This window comes from Ammospiza nelsoni, chromosome Z (assembly GCF_027579445.1).
Source record: "Ammospiza nelsoni isolate bAmmNel1 chromosome Z, bAmmNel1.pri, whole genome shotgun sequence".
Taxonomy (NCBI): Eukaryota; Metazoa; Chordata; class Aves; order Passeriformes; family Passerellidae; genus Ammospiza; species Ammospiza nelsoni.
The window spans coordinates 64,229,388-64,252,599 of NC_080669.1; the positions used below are offsets into that span (position 1 = coordinate 64,229,388).

The 23,212-nt window shown below is 36.7% G+C and overlaps 1 protein-coding gene across 6 annotated transcripts in view; it reads right to left on the reverse strand.

Moving 5' to 3' along the window:
- Positions 1-5,666: 5,666 nt before the first annotated feature.
- The window catches only part of PAM (peptidylglycine alpha-amidating monooxygenase), a 115,870-nt gene continuing 98,324 nt past the window's right edge, over positions 5,667-23,212 (reverse strand). For 2 of the 6 annotated variants that reach the window (XM_059491880.1, XM_059491876.1), the window contains 10 exons: positions 18,887-19,003; positions 18,314-18,386; positions 16,785-16,992; positions 15,933-16,133; positions 13,145-13,263; positions 12,049-12,148; positions 10,599-10,652; positions 8,106-8,312; positions 7,016-7,072; positions 5,667-6,481 (listed from right to left, as the gene is read on the reverse strand). In XM_059491880.1, the coding sequence (XP_059347863.1) occupies positions 6,300-6,481; positions 7,016-7,072; positions 8,106-8,312; positions 10,599-10,652; positions 12,049-12,148; positions 13,145-13,263; positions 15,933-16,133; positions 16,785-16,992; positions 18,314-18,386; positions 18,887-19,003 (1,318 nt within the window). In that variant the 3' untranslated portion in view covers positions 5,667-6,299. Of the gene's footprint in view, positions 6,482-7,015; positions 7,073-8,099; positions 8,313-10,598; positions 10,653-12,048; positions 12,149-13,144; positions 13,264-15,932; positions 16,134-16,784; positions 16,993-18,313; positions 18,387-18,886; positions 19,004-23,212 lie in introns of all 6 variants that reach the window. The other 4 variants (XM_059491879.1, XM_059491875.1, XM_059491878.1 and 1 more) reach the window with 3 other exon arrangements.

The following is a 23,212-nucleotide window of genomic DNA, read 5'->3' on the forward strand; positions in this document are numbered from 1 at the left end:
CAGGTATGCCAGTGAACAATAACTGTTGTAGGAAATACAGCATGTCCCCACTGCCAGGCAGTGCTGCCCTGTTACAATGGTCTGCTGTAATGAGCAGATCACTTGGATACAAGTTTCTATAATTCTGTATTGCCACATACTACTCATTACTCACATAGGTGAGCCCTTTTTTGGATGCTTGAGAAGCATTTCAAAACTCATCCACAGAACTGGAACATTCAGGGATGCAGCTGGTGCCAAGAATTGGTGCCTTGAATATGCAAAGTGATATCTGAGTAAGTGGGTAAAAAGGGAATCAATCAGATTTCATGAATTCAGTACCTAAAATTAGTTGATTATTCTTGGCAATTGATGCCATTAATTTCCTTATGCCTCACTTCCCCCTTGTGTACAGAGTGAGTAACACTATATCAGATTCCAGACAAACTGCAAAAAATACTCATTACTCTTCACAAAGCTGGCAGATATAAAAGCCCCAACAGAAAAGCCCTTAAGCAAATGAGTCCTGTTTAGTGCAGCGTTTCAGTGATATGCAGTAAATAATACTTGTGCTTCCCCACCAGATTGATTCTGAGTCTTTACCTAGTCAGAAACATCCTCCACCCTCCCACAGAATAAAGACCAAGAAGAAGGAAAGCAGAGCGCATAGTTACGCTGCATACCGCAATTTGTTTACAGTCTTAGCTTTCGTGCGTTTGTCTCCAGCGGGAGCCGTTCTGGGTTTGTGTTGGAGCGTCGGTCGCACGGTGGCAGCCTGGATCCGCGGGAGCCGCCGGCCACGGGTGCGCCGGGCTCGCAGGAACTGCTGCCCGCCCTGCCCTTCTGAGGACTTCTTTCCGAGACCACGTTCGCAGCAGAATTTTCGGTAATTTTCACATCGAACTGTCGATAATCACGAGAGCACGAATACATTTCTGAGAGCAACATGACCCGCATTGTGTGAAGGCTGCATGACTGACCTGTCATGTGAACCAGAGTACAAAAATACTCGTGTTTTAGGTGGTTTTATACCACAGCTACCAACTGTGGTAAACTTTCAGTACAGCTTTACGGCTTCCAAGCACCTTTCAGTACTCGTTACACCTTGTTTGCTGTGGGCAGGATCTCCTAGGAAAGTGCCTGGAATAATGCCATGCCTCTACTTCCTTATGTGTGGCACAGTGTGTGTGACCCGAGAGCAGATCTGAGGAAACATGCCAGAATTGTGGGATTCAGTCCTTTTTTCTGAAAGTAATTTTCTCTTGAGCAGCTGTTTTAGGATGTGTCATGGTTGAAGGAAGCAATAACAGAGGGGAGAGGGTACTCAGAGTACTGAGTGGCAAGGGCAGGGTTCTGCCCTGAAACCCTAAAAACCATGTTGCACCAACTTTAGCCACTTTGGTAGTTGCCTAATCTCCATTCTGAAAAAAATTCTTCAATTGTAATTAAAAAGAGTAGAAAATATAGGTTTCTTATATGTCTCAGAAGAATAACTATAGTCTGTAATTAATAATTTCCTTAGTTTGCTGAACTGTTACCACTGACTATTTTCTAGGGAAAAAATTACTGCATCTTTAAAGCAGGACTTTGGCACAGTGCCCTACAAGAATACTGCCCATACATCATCTGTACATTTTTTAAAAGCTATACAGTGGAATCAGACAGAGCTTCACTCACAGGATGTCATGCTTCACATACAACCCATTAATAAGAAATATGAGTAGAATGGAGATGAAGAAACAGTAAAATAAAGTGCCTTCATGACCTATAGTATTTAGAAAAAAAAATATAGTCCAGCTTCCAGACTGACTACCACACAGTATCTCTCCAAAATACATGTCTAACAATGCCAGCTGAATATTCTTTTAGGTTTTTTAGCCACCATGTCCAGAAACAGCAAGAAGTTTGCAGGTTTTGCTTGATAAGTAGCTATCACTATAGATCTTAAATTCTCTATACTGTTAGCTCCCCTCTTTTCTTCTGCCAGTAATGCTTATCTATACAGACAAATCTAATTTTTTCCCCATTACTGGAGAAGAGCCTAAAGAGCAGTTACAGTGTAAATTTTACTATCAAGTTTTGATAATTCACATAAAAAATAAAAATGTTTTCACATTTAAGAATTAAAAAATCCCAACAGGTAAAGGCAAATCAGGGTGCTAAAACTGTGGTGTACTAGCATCTGTTTAACATAGAAAATACAGTGCTTAATTTCAGCTCTTATTTTTAATTTACTTGAATATTTGGTTCTGCTTTTGCATTTTTATTACTGGACAATATAGGAATCCACACAAACTGTAAAGTATATAATGACATACTCTTTAAAATTTTAAAGGATGTGCTAATGGGCAGTTAAGTAATAAAGTTGGTCTTGAATTGCTCGGCAATTCAAGTGATGGTCCCCACAACTTTTACTGCTAATACATATGAAGTCTTTCAAACAGGTTTTCACATATGTATTTGAATAGCAACCTAAAAATCACCAAGCCCCTTCTCTGTAGCATGACACATGCTTAATCCTAATCCACTGTAGCGTGACAGCTATTAATAAAACTTAAATCTAGTTTTGGCAAGGAAGAAGCTTTTGAAATTCACCACAATGATCTATAAATCCTCATTAACTCTACAGTGCACTGCTTCATTAGAAATCTACTTAATCAAGATGCTTCCCAAGGAATCAATTTATACCTAATTGATGGTATTGGTGGAAAGGACAGCTGTTTAATTGGGATTGTAATTTCAGTTCATTGGGGCACCTTCAGGTGATGTGGGTGGCACCCTGTGCGTTACAAGTCAGTGCATACTCCTCATGGCACCTTGCAGTTGCCCCAGTATGCCTTCACTTACCGCAGGTTCACAAAAAGGTACCAAAAGTTACCTGATGCCACTTGCCAGTGGATCACAACCACCTTCCCATAACTCTGTAAGGCTTCACATGAGTCAGACTATTTAAAACAGGGAGATGCTTAATACAGTACACAAAGGTGCTGAGCTACTTGGTCAGCCTAATTTTAATGAAAATATTTAGCCCCTACAATAGCCAAGATTCTTCCTTCTTAAAAAGGCTTAAGAAAAGATTAATAAACAACGCATGGAAGATAGTACCATGTCTTTTAAATCTTAAAATTGCAATTACATGTTGTTCATTAAAGCACAGTCTTTTCTGGAGCAACTACTGAAAACTAATTTAAACATGCTCTCTAAAGTTTAGACTGAATAACCAGAATTCAATATTTAATACAATAAATAATATTAGCACACAGAACCTCTTAGGATGGAGGATGGTCTGCTGGCTTATTAAAATGAGAACTGATTCAGAAAGCTTGTAGCTTCTTTTTTACATTAATTTTTCTATTGCAGTATGGAATCTCTAGTACATTGTTTTCAAAAGATGCAGCTTTAATAAGAGACTAAGAACATTCAGTGCCTTCAAGCAGGTTCAGATGTTCCAATTCTGCATTGCACCTCACCAAAATTAGGAGCATGAAACCTGAGGTGCTGAAACTTGATTGGTGCTGGAAAGTAGTTGGTTGCCTGTCTGTTCAGTTATTAAAAATGGCAGAATGGCTTGGGTTAAAAGTGACCTTAGAGATCACCTAATCCACCCCCTCTGCTATGGGCATGGACACTTCCTGCTGGACCAGATTACTGAGAGCTCCATCTAACCTGGCATTGAACACTTCCAGGGATGAGGCATCTACAGCTTCTCTGGGCAATCTGTGCCAATGCCTCACCATGCTCAGAACAAAGAATTTCTCTCTAATATCCAATCTAAATCTTCATCTTTCAGTTTAAAACCATTGCCCCCTTGTCCTATCACTATAGTCCTTGGTAAAACAGTTCTTTCTTATAAACCCACTTTAAACACTCAAAGGCCAAAATGAGATCTATGGGAACCCTTCTCTTGTCCAGACCGAAAAACTCCAAGAGGTACTTCAGCCCTCTGACTATGCTTGTGGCCCTCTCTCAACCCAATTCCAACAGGTCCTCATCCTCCTTATTTTGGGGATCCCAGGGCTGGATGCAGCACTGCAGGTGGGGTCTCACCAGATCAGAGTAGAATCTCCTCCCTCATCCTGCTTTGCTTTAGGCAGCCCAGGATTATTGTAGCCCTTGCAATGTCTGAATTCCAGAGAGCTGAGATTATGATTAAAGCTCAAATCATCTATTTTAGCCTGTACTTGCAATTAAACTCTTTGGCTGATTCCTCCTCAACAAAGCATTATCAATAATTGGAGATACAGCTCAAATAAAGGAAAGGACAAAGAGGGAAGTTGCATATTTCTTCCACTGAGCTCTACTAATGCAAGCAGAGAACACCCAACATCACTTGGACATTAAGTGAGCTAACCAAATGTTAGAAAAATATACTCTTATTGACTGCTTTGGAGAAAACCTGTGATCTTTCACAACTGATAGCTTATATGCCACCTATGACAGCAGTATCACCAGAGCTTTCTTAATAGCTGTCACTGGAAACTTCCTGTAAACTAGTAACAGAATTGTTGCAGACAGCTTCAGAGGATTCTTCCCAATTGATTTATTTTTATTCATATATATGAGGATCAAGGCCACTGCCAAAAATAATATTGCCTTACTTTCAAAGGTGAGAAAGAAACATGCTGTTTTCTTTGTAACCTTAGGAAAACAAAAATTTGCAGGAGAGAAAGCAACTTAAGAGTATGCACTAAATAAATTTCACATGAAACTGTGGCTGTACTCCAGCATTTCAGATGGCTGTCCTGGAGATTTTGCTGTATGTGAGAAAAGAAACCAGCTTATAATGCATTTTAAGTTTGGGGGTTTTTGTTTTGGTTTTTCTTTTTTTTTTTTTTTTTTTTTTTTTTTTTGGTGTTTTTTTTTTTTTTTCCCAGAAAAAGGGGATTTATAAAATCTTCCTGGGAGAAGAAACCTTACCTTTTTCTCCACTATCATTACCCTTATTGCCCCACAGACCTTGCAAAACCACCACAAGGAACTTAAAGCCTATTTTCCAATCTCAATGCCAGCAGTAGCCTATTACAACACCTGCAATGATGACGATGAAAACTGTTTCATAAAACCCTGTGGCAATTACAGCTGTGTACACTCTGCTCATAATAGCAGTTTTAAAAGAACATTAATTATGCTCTGATCCTCAAACTGGACTGATTAGTCATAATAATGTTACACAGTGATTCACACTCTAGATGACTCATACAGAGAGGGTAATTATCCAGCAGGACTTCTGTAAGTCTGCTGTTAAATGAGAGAGTTCATTACAGGACTGAGGGTTCCTGTTGAATGAATGAAAAAGAAAATGTGGAAGAAAAAAGAAAATCATTGCTTCTAATGAGGTAGTATTAGATGCCTACCCTGACTAATTTGCATATTTAATTTGAGACACAGGCTTCCTCTTTGCTGTGACCATGTGTTTTATTAAGGAAATACCTTGCAGCTTTATTATATAAGTAAAATCCCTCTTTAGATGTTTAAGTTTGACTTTGTGATGAAGATTATTAGTCTTAAAAAAAAAAAAACAACCCTGTGACATAACAAAATATTTTTCAGCTTCCATATAAAACAGCATTTTTTTACCAGCTGGTAAAACACATTAAAATTTTTACTGTGTTAAGTGCCCCCCTGTAACTCTTACAAAAGTCGTATACAAAAAAGTGAAAGCAAAAAATCCAAAGTACACACTGACAGCCAGTGCTCTGCGAATACTTTATTACACAAATTACATTCAGCTTCTGAAAATAGTGTTCTAACAGTGATACCATCTAAAAATAAGACATTCCAGAAAGACATCAAGTTAGGAAGAAGAAAAAAATTAAATAGAGACTTTTTTCTTTCCTTCAACGCAATATCATGTTAGTGATTTAAAAAAATAGAAGACTTAGCAGCTTCATTTTCTTGTGGCACTGTATATTCTCTATAATGCAACAGGTTAAGGACATTGAAGAGGAAAGGCACAAAACAGAAATTGGCAACTCAATAATTATGGAAAAAATATTTTGATGAAGCAGATAGTAAGACTTATTTACAAGATCCCCATATTTGATGATAAAATACTACTGCTTTAAATCAGTCCTGCAATTAGAAGACTTTGCTTTATTAAGATGTTCACATAAAAACCAATGGCACCGATATGGAATTTCCATAGACTCCTTCACTTAAAAACATAACTAAAACCAAACAAAAATTAAAGGAACTAGTGTACAGCCCCACACAGATTAGAACAGTTTACAATTAAATATACAAGATCTTAAACATGCTTAAGGGAAAAGAAATCTGACATTCTGGGTTGAACCATATAATGGAGAACTCAAACGTTAGTTTCAAGATGATGAAGGTGGTGGTGGCAGTGGAGACGCTGAACACTCTTCCTCGGAATCAGTGCCATCTTCCTCATCTTTTTCTTGGTCACTTCCTTCAGTGCTCAGCCGGTCAAACCCTTTTCGGCTGTAGCCTTTGTGACTTGGAAAGAAGTTCCCAAGGTTAATTCCACCACCACCTTTCCCTGTGGAAAGGAAAGGATTTTCATAAGGTTTGCTTTAACTGTAAGGGGAGAATAAAAATCTATCTACTAATTAAACAGTATAGTGGTGATTCTTTTAAGTGTCCTTCCAGAAACTATTTTTAAAGGTTCAGCATATGAGCCACAAAAGCTAGGTGTATATAACAGGAAAGAAGAAGGAAATTAATCTTACAAGTAGAAGTTCCGGACAATGCTTTTTTAGCATCCATTATTTCATTAATTCTACACAGGCTATTGGCATTCCTACCCATTTGCCCTTAGTTTCAAAATGCTTCATTTAATTCACCAGATCTACAATAACTCATTATAGCTCCTGCTCTCACTGGTAGTGACTCATCTTCTTTAGTGGGCAGATAATGACAAATAGAAGTTGTTGTAAAATAAATTTCCAAAAACCCCTGATCATTGCCCCCAATCCTTCCTTCAAGAAAGTTCCATCAAATCTGTTAATCAACATGAATACAGAAAAAAAGCCTCGAGTTACTGCATTTGAAAATATAATCAGTGACTACTTACCTCTAAGTCTGCCTAAAATTCTGCCTGAACTAGAATCAAGTTTGCGCTCCCCATCAGCTGAAAAATAAAATAAATTTCAAAAATAAGCTAAACCCTGAGCTGCTCTGTGATCAAATAAGTACCTATATTTTCTGATAAAAATCACAGACATTCAAGAAACTACTCAGCAGCTCTAAGAAGCCATTTATGGCAGTACTGCAATAGACTCAAGTGTTAGCATATTTGATATGCTATCTAGCATATTTGGTATGCTAACACATTTGAATACAAAAGTCAGGAAGCTGTAAGCTGAAGTCTTCAAATACAATACATCCAATTCAGTCCTGCAGCCTTATTAGACTGCTGAATGGCCTACTCTGTCAGAGTAGGTCCTGACCAGTGGCAGAACTATGTTGCGTAGTCCATGTACATTTTCTTCTCTGGATGAAAGTATCTTGATAAAACAATTTTGTGATACAAAATAACAAGTCTAGTGATCAAACGCCTATCACAGTCTGCCAATTTATGAAAAATAATGTTATTATACAATACAAATTTAGAATTGTTTACATAACTTCTAAGTACCAATTAAAGCTTTCAGAGCTATGGATTAAGGTGCACTATGGAAGAATGTCTGACTCACAGAATTGACTAGGTGGGAGAGAGCAATAATACAAAATCTCTTGTAATGGTATCTGCTTTAATTTTGCCAGTATCTCTGTAATACCCATATGGAGCCTTTTGTTTTAGCAGCTTAAAGTTTGATTTTTTTGATTTTAAAAAATCAAACTATGCTTGCAGTATTAAATTTTCTGAAATTAATTTATTCTATTATTAAATTTCCGATATACCAGTTTTTGCCTTGATACCAAATAAAATCTTTGATACATGTTGTGAAGAGGTGCTAGCTTGAGGCTAGTTTAAAGGCTCAGGGGGCTGCAGGTGCTGTGTCCCTGCCAAGCAGTAAGTTTGCATGCAGCACCACTTCAACTGTTCAGGAGGGCAAAGGCACAGAGAGCTGCTCTCTTCATACCCTCACCCCCCCGTGTTCAGTGACATTTGGAACTGGAATAATAAGAGTCTGTTTTCTAGAGCAGTTACTCACAGTTACCTCCATAGACAGTTGGCTTCCTCCACCGAATAAATACTAAAATTACCAGCAGGATAACAACAGGGATAATAAGAAGAGTTGTAATAAGAACAAAGGAAACTCCAGTGCTGCTGGCCTGTTGGACCAAGTGTTGCTTATCCATATTCTTTAGAGGGTCTCTTGCTTCTGGCTTGTTTTTCAATCTGGCTTCAGCAATTGTTTCTGATTCTTTAAAAAGAAAACAATTTTCATATGTTATCCATATACATCAAGCTGTTGCTTGAACAGCTGTTGCAGAACATGGTGTTTCAGGAAACAACAAGCTAGGATATCTTAAGTGCTTTGTAACAAGGAAACAAAGGCAAACTCTTACGGAGACATTTTTGGCTTTTGCTGATGTTATCCCAAATAAAAGGGAGAGCAAGTCTGAATGATACCGCTCATTAGCAAAGATTCCCTCCCCTTTTCTCAAATAAGGAAAGGAGATGTTCCAAACAGTTTTGTCCTAAAAAGTATCTACTATTTAAAATATAGGAAATTACCCCAATGGTAATTACACCACATGGTTATTTTTGCAAATAACATCAATTAAACATCTTGTTTTGACAAAAACATTTCCACAAAAAATACACAAAGCCAGTATACATCACATTATCATATACACAAAGAAAAAGTTTAAAGATCTTACTAATAAAACTGTGGCAAAGGGTTAAATTTTCAGAACTGTTACATTCCATGAAGGAATTTTGGTTCTACTGATCTGGAGAGCTTTTGAAAACTGCATTCAGTCTTGCTGAGTAATTTGTTAACGCTATACCCACAAGGAGAAAAACTTTCAGAAAAACCTTTATGATGTTGCAAATGCTTTGTGATAACTTTTAGTAAGTAAAACTGCCTAGCTAAGTATTTTAAATTCAGACTGAACAGCGTGTCTTTACAAGTAGCTGTATCACAAATACTTTCAACCAGCACTGTTTTGACTCTGTATCAAAATTAAAATTATGTTCTACTCTGAAGAAGTAGCAAATGGTCCAGTTGATAAATGATAAATAATGCGACATAATGATCAATAATATGATAATGATAAATAATATCATTGTTATCACAAGCACAAGGATAACAATGACACAATGAAAACATCCTGTCTATTAAGAAGCAGTTAACTGCTGAGGAAGATTTTCCTCCACTGTCTTTCCCACCTCTGGGCAAAGTTACAGTTCTCTATATATTTCCCCCCATGTCACAGTAGTACAATCACTAGTAACAGTCACCAGGAGAGTGAGAGTGCAAGCTTCTCCTCTCCATTTATTAAGCATTATAACACAAAGTCCATTGGCTCTTTTCTCCCAGTGGAGCTGAAAGATGTTAATTTCAGCCTACCTAAACAGTTTAGACATTGTTACTTAAAACCTTTTTCTTACGCTGGTGTTACTATTGCATTTTTTTCTCTATGACATCAGAAGTGTCAGCTAAAGAAAGCCAAAAGGCATTTACATATCCCTAGATATACAGCATGCTGTAATGTCAACACTTCCCTTTTGAGTGCTTCAGGCAGGCTGGTGTACCAATGAAGATAAAATAAAAGGATAACAGTGATGGCAGTAAGCATTTCATTGTTTCATTAGCCTTCCTTATTCTACATTATTCTATATGCTTTCAATTGGCAGTTGGGATTTTTTTTATTTTTCTCTGTCTGCATATATATGGCTAAAGAAAACTACTTAAGCTCTGAGTTTAAGCAAAGAAAACCAGTTAAGAACATTTGAACATTTTTAATACCTTTATAAATAGTACCATAATGTGGTATTGTTTTTCTGGAAGGAAAATGAGCTACATAATAGAACACAAATGGTTAAAATTACTTCTCATCTACCTTAATTGGTATTTTACTCCTTTGAATCTCCTCTGTGTACTGTCTCCTTATTTTATTTCTATATGCTTTCATTTTCTTTTTCCTTTTTTTTTTCATTTTCATGCAGATTAAATTAAAAAAAAAAGTCTAATAAATCTATGGGAGGAAATGTAAATAGAAAAAAATAGCATTTCTTGCCATATGGTGTGACTGACAAGGCTGAGTACTAAAAGACTACACAGGAATATAAACCAATTGTCATTTCAAATAACCCTTTTTTGGTGGTGGAGGGATGTAGAGTCGGGGAGGGTGCTGGGGAGTAATTGTTGCTGTTGTATTTTAGAGCTATTTTTGCATCTAAGGGAGCTGCCACAGATACCAAACTGGAACATACCAGACGGTAGAATGGAATTGACCTACTAGTAAATTTTTTATTCCGTGACAATGAAGCACTTGTAATCAGTGGAAATGAAATGTTTGGATTGGTTGTGAAATAGCATCTACCATGTAACAGTGTTACAAGCTTCCTTCTAGTGCTTCCAATAGGAATGCACAAAAACCAGGTCAAACTAGTCAGCATTTTGTCTCTTCAGCTTGGCAGAAGCAGCCCTAGTCTACATGAACATACTGATCCCTTCATTTTCATTATGAATCAGACTAACCTTTTGTCTCCTGTACCTCAATACCAGCCTTTTTAACTGACCGATGTTCCATTTCTGTAAAACAAAATCATTCTTCAGGAAAACTGATATTTCAGAAAGGCACTCAGTGACATCTTCCTGCTAGCTTTTTCAAATGTACAGTACAATCCTACAGTAAACATTCCCATCAACACCTGAATTTCACCACGGAGAGTCAATATAAACTATTCAGTAGCTCACAAGGCCAGAGGAAAGAAAGGAAGAGCCCAGTTCATGTAGGTTGCTTGCAATAATCACCTTTTATATGAAACAGAAAGATTTTATGTGTATGCCTAAAGGTTCATAGATTCCTGCAAAAATAAAATTGTTTATTATTATCAAAATCATAGTGAATTAAAGGCTGGTTGAATCAGGGTTTCTTAGCTACTGCTCTTTTATACTTCAGCAAAAGCTAAAAAGAAAATTTTATACTAGGAGGTCCCTCATCTAACCTGTATAAATTCCATTACTTTTTTATTCTCATATTTCTTTGAATAACAGCTGAGAATTGTTCATGTTCAGTTTACTAGATGCAGATAAAAACATATCCAATCAGAATTACAATTTATCTGGTCTAGCCTCCTGTTATTAAGAGCAGCTGATACCAAATGCCCCAAAGGAAGATCCATTCATTATAAACAAGACAAATAAAGAATAACTAGCTTAGTCATTTATAGCCGTGGACTCTTACTGGATGACTAACATCCTGAAGGCTAAGACTTCATGTCTGTCATACATTTTTTTTATCCCATATAATGGAGCAGTGAATTATATTTGTATTCCTGTAAAACATGTAATCTCTCTCTGAATCCTACTAAATTGAAGTCTGACTAATCAGGTTCCTCTCCCTGAACTGAGGCTGCTTGCCTTGGGGGTTACTACATTAAAACAGACAAGTATTTCCTCTGTATAAATATAGGACTTCAAATTATACTAGATTAATTTTCTAGTGATGAATGCTCCCAATGAAATGAATATAATTTTTAAGTTGACCTGTGTTTTTGGTCACAGGTACCAAAAACCTTGGGAGTTGGTACCTTGGGAGTTTTGTACCTTGGGAGTTTTCTGCATGATAACCTCACAGGAAGCAGTTGAGCTCTCAGCAAATGATACACTGAAATTACTAAAATACTAGAGTAACACTTTTATTTAAGCAAGTACTAACAATGGATGTGGAAGGCAAATGCATGTTGATTCCTTCTGTGACAAACTCATGTGCCCAGGACTCTTCTTTGATAGAGCACACAACAATGCTGAAGAACTGTCTTTTAATGAAAACAGAGCAGCAGCACACAATGCTGCAAGTAAAGCTTGTAGTACACTTAAAACCCTCATTATGCCACTAGGCTCTTGGCCAAGGGCACCAGATAAGTGATACTGACCTGAAGGTACAAAATATGAAGTTAGGACATTAAGAACAAAAAGAACGTACTTTCCACACATGCAAACTTCCACACTGCTTTGGCATGAACATCTCCAACAAATACTGTTCTGTCTTCTGAAGCAACAATATCATGTGGCATCTCAAAGCTCTGTGAAGATAAGCAGTAACAGATTACCCCTAAGTGTCTATGCTTTCATAAGGTCTTCTTAACACCTAACTTGAGCCTGGTCACATTCAATCCTGCTTTAGACTGGAAAATGCAGCAGGTGCTAGTAGGTGCTAGTGTGAAACCCAAATGTGTGAAAGGAATTTCATTTCTCTTAATTTGCCTTCTCCAGGGATAATGACATAGAGATTATTCCATATATTAATGCTAAAAAAATTATATTAGTATTATTTCTATTCATATTATTACATTCCACTTTATCCACTGAAATATGTATTTTCAAAAATAATCTTGGTTTGAAACCCACACATTTAATTTTTGTTAAAGTTCATATGCAAAACAGCTATTTGCTATACTCAGAAAAAATAACTCTGAATATAATTTAAAGTTGGACTGCAAATAAAGAGTGTATGTGTACCAAGAAGTGCGAATATTAACATTAATTCTTCAATCTAAGACAATATATAGAGACTGTTAAAACCCCACAAATTTAATGTACAATACTGCATGAAGAACATTTAGCCTTAACTTATCACTAGTATTCTGTAAAGAGGGATATAACCATACAGTTATTATATACCATATTATTTCTGCTTAGGAATAATATTTCTGCTTGGGAATAAGTTCTATTTTTTGACAAATTACTAGCATCTAAATACATGAATCTTTCAATTCCTTCATTATTCTCTTAAATTAACTTTTAAGAACTGTAATGGCAGTAATAAAGTAGGCTTATCCTGCCTGAAGGTATTATCTGTAGGAATCATCTAGAAGTTAGTATAATCTTCAAATGTGTACCACATGCAGAAGCTAATACCCAAAATTCTAGTGTTTTTATTTAGTGCTATAAATAATTCCTTTTGAATACCTTACATTATAACAAATTTTCCAACTTCTTACGAAGTTGGAAAAGTAGAATGTTACCAATGTTCTCATATATATGATTATACGTAACAGGCACTTTGTGCAGTACTCTACCTTTCTAAGTGGAATGAAAGTATCAATTATTTCCCCAGTAGAGAAGTTCATCACAAATCCTTTCACTGATTCTGTCTCTCCAGGATAGGGCATTCCATTAACTGCAAAGAGGAGACCACCTGCAACAACATTAGATTTGCCTTAAGAACCCACACGTAGCAAACTGCAATATGAAGACGGAACTGTAATAGTTTAGATGAAAAAAGGCTGTCTGAGAGACAGAGAGACAGAAAGATAACTCAACAAGAAGCTAAACTACAAGAGGAAAGTTAAGTGAGGTATGACTCACTGAAACTTTGTCATTTAAGATATGCATATTAGTTCAAATAAGAAGAACCAGCAAGACTTTACATATAGTTTAAATGTAAAAGGAATGTGAAGGTGTTAAAAAATAACCTCAAGAATGCTGTGCTATGGATGGTTGACCTGATAGCAGAATGTTCTTTCAACACATCAAAAGCAGAAAGTCAGCTGCAGAGTAAGTGGGACCACAAAAGGAAAAGATGTGAAGGGGACTCAGTGATTAGAGGCCTATGGCCTCTAATCTAAAGAAATGGATTTTGTAAGTTTTTTCTGTTTAATATGCTGGGAAGTTTCTAACACTCAATTTTTTTTCTTAGTAAAGAGATCAGAGGAGACAACTCAATGGGAAGCACAAGGTATAAGACAAGTCGGAGGTTATTAATTTATGAGGTTTAGATGGCATTCACTCAAATTCAGAAGGAAACCAAATGTGAAATCAGACTTCAGGCCAAATAAAGTAACCCAGCACTGCAAATAGTCACTTGTCCAGCAGGATGCTGAAGTAGTGCCCAACTACAAAATGGTGCTTGTGAACACACATTACCAATTCTGGCATCCATCTCCAGTAAGATGGTAGAACCCATAATGAAGACTGAGACATGGGTAAGTGTGAACTGCCAGAACATGTTGGTGTGGCTTCTCTAAGTGTTGTGCCTCAGCACTGAACAGGGAGAAAAAGCACACAGGTAAGCAGATTCTATAGACATATTTGTGCTTTCAGAAAAACCTTGACAAGGAAGTGTATCCGAGGTTATTGAACGTGAGTTATCAAAGGTTGGAACAAAATATCCATTAATGAACAGGAAGCAAAGAGCTTATGGGCAGAGCTAAAAATTCCTCAGGACAGAGAAGTCTGAATAGTGTGATGTTGAAGTGACAAGAGCCAGAAATTTTATTGAACAGTTTTCATCAATGACTGAAAAATGGGGCAAACAATAACACCTAGCAGTCTGAGGAAAGTAACTGAGTTCTGTGGAGAAGTCAAAAGCTTCATGATACTAAGGAAGTCCAGAAAGACTTTTTATACAAATAAGTTGTTAAACAGATGACAAAACAGCTTCTGCAAAGACAAATGTAAAGTGATGTTTCTTCCAAAAAAATAATCTAGATCATGCCTATATGATGTTTGAACTTGGAGCTGGTAGCTTCAGCTCAGGAAAGACATCTCTAAGCCATCCCTAAAAGAGTCCTGAAATCTCACTTCCATGTACAGTGTCAGACAAAATTTCAGCAGAATGTCTGGCATCATGAGGAGGAGAATTAGGAATGGAGGGGACAGTTCTACACTATGCAAAAACTTACCATGCACACATATTGAGTACTGAGTGCTCTTTTACTCTCTGCATCTCAAAAAGGTTCCAATGAAACTAAAGAGGTTGGAAAAGAAAGGCAAATACACTACTCAGGGGCTGAAGCTATTAAATAGCTTATGGGAAGAGGCCAAGCTAGCTGCGGTTCTTTGGTTTTAAGAGGATAAGGCAAGATGAAGGGGCACCAGATTGGGGGAGCGTGAACTGTTATTCAGCTCCCAAAATTCTGAGATTGAGTAGCACTCAATGAAACTAGGTCACTTTCTATATTAAAAAAATAAATAAAGTGGATAATGAATTTCTGGACCCTGCAATGGTGGAAGGCCAATGAATCAGACAATACAAGTCAGTTTGAAATGGGATTAGAGCTTGTGGGCAACATGTCTGTAGAAAGATACTGTGAAGAACAGATCATAGGTTACCTCCTAAAACTGCTAAATAAAGGGTTTGTGGATGCATAGTGAATAGGAGAGGAATTACTACAAAATGCATCCAAGCTTATACACACTCTCAGAATGCCTCTTTCCACTGTCAGAGACACAAAGATATCAAGCCTCTTATCCAGCACAGCATATTTTTACATTCTTGCAGGTGCAAAAGAGAGAAATATGATATTAAATTTGGTATTAAGGAGTCAGGAGCCCAACATGCCAAAGTTCCTCATCCAGTTCTTAACATTTACCTTACCTTCAGTATTGGTATTTAAAATAGAATCCCAAAACTTAATATAGTAATTGTTAACCAGACTGTGATATTGAAAACTGCAATGTTTTCTGTTTGTTTTCAGTTCTCAGGTTTCATGAAACCAAAAACTATTCATTTGGTCTTAATTTTGCTCTCTTCAATGGAGTTCAAAATGCATATTTAGAAACATTATTATTAATAATGTCATTATTTATTGATTAATTTTGCAGTCGCCAGGAAGCAGCAAGATTGTCTACTTGTTGATATCACATTTAGGCAGTAATCAGTCATTTTTTAGAAACAGAGATTAGATGCAAGCTTCCCTCATCTGCTAGCAGGAAAACAGGTAGTTCTCAAATTTGCCATTGCATCAGGACTACTCTCAAAGATAAGTAACATTCATCCCAAGATAACACAATAGCACTTCAGGAAATGTGACATCCTGGCACAAAGCAACTACTTGAAATATGAAGAACAAGAAAAAAGATTACCTGGACCATAGGAAACTGCAAATAACTCTCTTCCAAATGCTTTGTGTTTGATCTCTCTTGTGAACTCCCCAGTCTCCAGCCTAAAGCACTGAATTCGACCATTTTCTCTGTCCGCAACACACAGCTGACTTAAGTCAGGGATCAGGGCTAGGCTGTGAGGGATACGAAACTGTCCAGGCCCGGATCTCTCTAGAGAACTCTCTGCAATAAAAAAACCCCAAGTTTGTGTTAAAGTACACACTGAACCTATCAGTTTTACTTAGAAACATCAGTATACCACATAATGCAATGTAACCCTGGGAAAAGACTAAGGTCAGCTTGCTTTCTTCCTAGTGTTTAGGTAGGTAACTCAGAGTAGCCTATTTTGTTTTCTTTATAAATCCCAAATTCAGAATCTGCAATTTCCTGAGAATATTCAGCATAGTTACAGCGATACACAAATCTGAGTCAGTCAGAAATATAATTATTCACAAAACTTAAAATAGATGATATCACAGCATAAATCTGGCAAAAAATTATTCCTTTCTTATATGTTTAAGAAAAATAATTGGCTTTATGAAAGTCAGAATATTTTCTTGACAAAATAGGGTATGACAATATTTGTTCTGAAAGCAAGATGACAAACCTACATTTTTTATTTTTAGTAAATAAATAACCACTACAAGTAGCTGTAAAAAAAGCCAAGAGAAAATTTGGATGCAAGGTCAAGGCTGAAATTTATATAGGGCCTGGAAGGTATTTCAGTTATAGAAATTAATTAAAAAAATTAATAGCAACATCAGCAATTTTGTGGTTCATGATGAGCTCATGGTAACAGCAGTATGGGTAAAGTACCAAGAACCCTGACTGTACCTTCTCCCCACTGCTTCACATATAGTCCATTTGGAGAGAACTGAATAATTCGACTGTTGCAGTATCCATCAGAGACGTAAACGCTGCCAGTGATTGGGTCCACGGCCACATCAGTTGGTTGACAGAAATGATTTTTGTCACTGCCTGGTTGCAAAGGTACTCCTAAGGTCAGTAATGGCTCTTTGTCTTTGGCTCCTAGTTTGAAAACCTTTTTTTCAGTCAAAATGAAGAGAAAAGAGGTTTTAGTTATGGAAGGTGAAACCAAAGACCTAGGTGGCCTAGGGAAAAACTCCTATCACTGTGTATACAATAAATTTACATACCAAATATAATCTTAATATATTGACCATAATATTTATTGCTAGCTTTTCAATAGTCCTGATTATAGGAAACTTCTGCTTAAAATACAAATTTGCTGTTATTACAAAGCAAATAATTTAGTTTCACTTTCTAGACTTTGCATTGATAAGCAAAAGACATAGCAGAAAATTACAGAAGTATCTTGAAAGGCTGGAGAGAGGGCTCCATGAGAACCTTGTGAAATTCAACAAGGCCAAGTGCAAGGTCTTGGGATTGCCCCTGGGTTGACGCAATCCCAAGCACAAACACAGGCTGGGAAGAAAAGGGATTGAGAGCAGCCATGAGGAGACGTGTTGGTTAATGAGAAGTTCAACATGAGCTGGTAAGGTGTGCTCACAGCCAGAGGTTAACCATGTCCTGGTCTGCATCCAAAGCCCTGTGGGCAGCAGGGCAGGGAGGGGATTCTGCCCCTCTGCCCCGCTCTGCTGAGACCCCACCCGCAGAGCTGCCTCCAGCCCTGGGGTCCCGGCACAGGAAGGACATGGAGCTGCTGCAGAGAGGCCAGAGGAGGCACCAAGGTGATCAGAGGGATGAAGCACCTCTGCTGTGAGGAAAGGCTCAGAGAACTGTTCAGCCTGGAGAATAAAAGGCTTCTGGGTGACCTAATTGTGGCCTCCCAGCTCCTGAAGGGAGCCCACAAGAAAGTCAGAAATGAACTTTTTACAGATGTACGTAGTGATAGAATTCCCCATTCAAGTGGGAATGACTTCAAACAGGGAGTAGGTTTAGATTAAATATTAGGAGGAAGTTCTTTACCACAAGGTTGGTGATGCCACTGTGAGGCTGCCCAAAGAAGCTGTGGCTGTCTCACCTCTGCAAGTGCTCCAGGCCATGTTGGATGGAGCTCTGAGCATCCTGGCCTAGCGGAACATTGTCCCTGCCCATGGCAGGGCAGCTGGAACATGATAATCTTTAAGGCCCCTTCCAACTCAGACCATGACTCTGTGGTCTGAGTCTATGATTCAATTATTTCTACATGCTATGTCCTCATAGCAAATTATTCAACACAACTATATTCCATGAAGTGCACAGGGGTGAAATTCTGTAGGCATATTCTTAATGTTATTCTAAACAGGCCTAGATAAACAATGTATGTCAAATCTCTAGGAAAATAAAAATACTTTAAAGCAAAATGTTATGGTCCTGATACTAAAGCTTCAGATACATACCTGGTGAAGAGCTACATCAGTGACCCAGTAGTTACCATTTTTATCTACACTCAAACCATGTGGTAAATAAAATCTGCAAGCACAAATGTAGAAGAATGAAGTTAAAATCATTTTCCTGGAAGAATGATATAGATGTGAAGATTTCATTTTTTATCTACAGATCAAAAACAAACGCTGTACGTACTAACTACATGTAGCATTTAATGAAAAATAAATCTTTACAGCTTAGAATTTTCTTGACAATAGTGTCTCAGGTATGCAATTCAGTTGATCTCAGATATCTCAGGCTGCCTTAGCATTTATAAGGACAATGTACAAGATTCACTTCTGTTAATCTCCCTGGTAGATGCAATTATACGAAATGTTAGAAAATAGAGGTAATAGAGATAGAAATTAATTTTATTATTTGTTGACTTTGTTTATTTATTTACCTGAAGATAGGCTACGATTACACAATTGTATATAAATGCACAAACATAATATAAAACACAAAAAAAAGTAGTTTAGGGACTCTTTGGCATAGAATATAGTAAATATTAGTTCAATTAGTAAGAGAAAAAACCCCCAACTTACAGACTCTTGCCTGTGGAATGAAGCAGTTTTGCATTACTTGGATTCAAGACAATAATTGTGTTCTGTTCGATTGGTCCAAGGCCTCTTTGCTGATAGACAAATTTGCTGTCAAAAGAACTGTACAAAAAGAGTGGAATAGAAAGCCAGCATTAGAAGGTTCTACCAATGAACAATATACACACAACTTAAAGCCAAGTTTTGTAGTTCAGTTCTAGTGTGGGGTTATTGGCTTTTTCTTTCTTTAAATATAAACCTTATAACATCACTGTATAGTTGTAAGAGTTAATAGTGTTGTATGTCTACATTTCCTACTGAGGTTATGACTTCTAAACTAACGGAGCACCAAATCAACACAGCAACAATTAAAGATAGTCCTAAAGCAAGTAAGTAAAATCCCCTTTCCAAATTATTTTGTTTAAGAATTTCATTGTCATGGCAACACAGAAATTAGAAATTCAACAATATAGCCTAAGTAAAAAATATAGGGAATCACCAGGGCATACCTGCCAGTAAGACCAGGTATGTCTCTATGGTGCTTTGTACCATCTAAGGCAGTCTATGCATGTTTGTATGTCTTCTGCTTTTTCTTTTTTCATATGCATTTCAGTATTTTGCTAGAGCTTACTACTACAAGATTTAGTTCTTATGGTTCTTATTATTTTCACAGTGTGCTTACACAAGACTATAGGATATTATGTGCATTCCGCCTCATCGCACAAAATTGCGCTCAATTTTCAAGGTACACGGAATATATTCATAAAAAACATTTGTACATGTCACTATTTCATACATTAAGAATCAGGATAAACTTTCCAGAGGACATTTACTAGGCATGAAATTATCATATGCTTCAAAAAAATAAAAATATAGTTGGCTGTATCCTTACACAGACATTGGCTCTTACTCTAACCTGTTAAAATATATGTTCAGTTTTTAATGAAGGTAAACAGAGTGTAAAATATTTTGAACAATATTTCAGGCTAAATGTTAGAGCACAGTGTTTGATGTGAATGAAAAATGCTTGAATACAAGGCCCATTCCCTGCTCCCACTTTGTATTCTTAAATCTATTTGTAAATCCCAAGAGAAATCCAGCCATGATTTATGCTACTTGGTAAACAAGAATATACTTTGTAGTCACAGAGAAGGCTTTGAATAAAGCCATTAAAACTATGTATTGTACAGCTATAACAGTCTCACATCTCCATTACATTAAATATTTATATGTCTAGAATTTTTAATGTGGAAGAGCAATATTGGCTTTATACATAACTAGAAAAATCCATACAGAATGTGTTTAGATTTCTGCATAGGCTATGATTAGAAAATAGTATTTAGATAATGCCATTGCATATAGTAACTATCTGTAACTACTGAATTTCTGGTAGAAATATTATCTAATGCCAAAATAATCCTTTTGACTATGAATGGTTAAACCAAAGGTGAAAGGTACTAAAACTCTCCCCAGAGTTCTGCCATCATGTAGAGGAAGACAATGGATAAATGGCAATGACACACAAAGGCCTATACTGGTATTGTATACCTTCTTGTTTGAATATTATTCAGCAGGTGCTGTTATATTCTTTACCATTCATGACAGTCATCTGCCATGACAAGTTCTCTTAATTTTGAAATTTTAAAGGGAGTCTAATACTCATAAGGTCTTGCCCTAGCTATGGATTACCAAACTGTGAACTAACATTATTTTTAAAGTACATAGATAACTGCAGAAAATCTACACAAATTATCAAAGAAAAGAATCTTAGTGATGCAGAACTGACTATCTATACTAAAAATAATTAGTGGCTTCCCTTGTTATGATTGTAGCTCTTAGTAATGGTGCTGTCTAGACGCCTAAGTATTTCCTGCTATGCCCAGCTCTTCTGGGAACTAAGTAATTTCAGTGTAAACAAGAGATTGTATGGTACACAGAGAAATTCTATTGAACTTGAGTTTATGGGAGTGATCTTCCATTCATCTTCTCCCTGTCAAACTTCTTTTCTAGGAGAATGGCTAGAATGCTACAAAATCACAGTCACTCTTTTCTTCCCAGTGCTTGAGATTAAGAACACAAACAATGCTGACTACTTCCAGGTTAAAAGCAGCAAGACCAAAAGCACACGAAGAGAACAACTAAACACAGTACTCATATTGCTCTAAAGCATGGTTTCCTAATAGGTTCTGCACTTTGATACTGAAGGACAGGTAAAATCCACTGCTTATCTACTACTTCTAATTTTAAACTCCAATGTAATTCCACATTTATGTTTTTACTTCTCATCCCTCCTCTGCTGCCCATTAATGAAAAGGATTTCTTACTAAATCTAGTATCCTTCTTGTGGGCTACATAGTAAATTTAGACAGACCACCTGATCTCATAACCTCTGAAAGGACAACCCTGAGGTCTATTCTTGATCAATACCCATCACCATTGTGATACTACGCTCAGCCTACCTACCTAGATAAGAATGCAGTAACAAGAATGTAACTGATATTCTCTAGTAAGTTCTTTGTAAATTGGATAAACAGCACACATATTTCATCACAAAATACAAAATAACTTCCAGCTGATTCACTGCTTAGCCAGCTGAATAGTTGTTTTTCACTCCACAAAATACATGCTGCTTACAGCAAAGACTGTTCTGAAACTGAAGAGACCATGCTGTAGAAGAACCTTAATTATTTAAGAGGATTATTTTTTAAAAATCATATGCTGAAGGAATGCTACAGCCACTGCAAAACTGCTACTGTATTACAGTGCTTGTCACTGCATAACCTCTAAAGTAGACTGACGTTACCTTTTGCAACAGCACAGATCATTCAACCAGCTATATTAAACTGAATGAGCATCCAGCTTTTGTGGCATATGTTAATAATGCATTGGAAACATTTGTGCAAAGCTTAACAGCACAGATTGTTTTTGTTTTATTTGCTTCTATACTAAGCTGGTGAAGCATTGAAACAGAAAATAAATTCTAGGCTTTCAGGCTATTGATTTATGTTTACAATTTGGTAAAGAATATTTGATTAACTGTGTATTTGCAGCTAATGATAAAAGTTAACTTAAAAGTCTGCTAACTTCTTATGCCTCCTCCATACAACTGTCATGATAAACCCCTTCTAAATACCATTTTTTTTCTTCTTGAAAAATGAGAACACCCATTACTTCTTCCTTTTTCATCACAACAAATGAAAGTAACCTCCATGCCCATATGTGTACCCAAAGGTAAAAAGGGAAGGCTGACTGGGTGAGCACGTTTCTGTGTGCCTCTTCTCCATGCGACAAGATGTGGAACAAGAGCTTAACAACAGGCATGTTTTCAAAATACATTTTAAAGCCATCATACTCTACATGAAAGGCCTAGAGAGTTCTAGTTCAGCTGACTTAAGAGTCCCTATCAACACTAGATTTCCTATACATTGATTAACTATGCTCCACAAAAAGAAGAAGAAAAAAAGTAAGACTCAGGAATAAAAGCCCTCAAGAACTAGGATTTTATGATAAGTTACCTTTATGGAAGGCCATGTGTTACTGAGCACTGGTGGTACATACATGGATTTCTAGACTACATATCACAACTCCAATCTTCTTCTGCAGCCACAGCATAATGAAGCTGAAGTTCTATCTGTCTCTCAACATGGTTGATTTATCATGCACACCTGCTGCTTTAGGGAATTTTTTTTGTTTTGTTTAAAACCTGTAGGCTTTCCCAACACTGTTGGATCTGAAATTCAAGTTTTGTGCTCTGGATTGTTGGTATACTTCAATTGCCAGACACTCAAAAATATGTATGTTACAAGGACCAGCCTATTTTCAAGTATTTTTACAATTCGTTATTCAACAACACAAAGAACAGCACTTATGTTCCTGAGTAGGAAGATAAAAAACCAGCTTTTACACAATACTTGAAGTCTGAGTAATACAAGTTATATAATGCATCATTTAGTCTGTATTTATATACACTTGAGCTGGAGATATCACTGACGCATATGAGAAACAAATGATTGTTTTATCTGCTGCATTATGTTATTTACCTTAAAACCAAAGTAACTTATTTTCTTTCATGAAACACTACTCTAAGCATAATTTGTTATAATAATGTTCAGAATACTGTCCTATTTTTCAGACATGATGTTATCTTTAAATGAATTATTCAGGATTTGAAAACAGACGTACCCTTTACTGTTATAGCTATACATATAAATATATATATAAATATATATATATATGGAGAACAGATGCTTAAAAGGAAGAAAAAAAATTTAAAGGGTATATTTGAAATGGTACCACATAACATATTACAGGCTTGTACAACTTTCTCCCAGT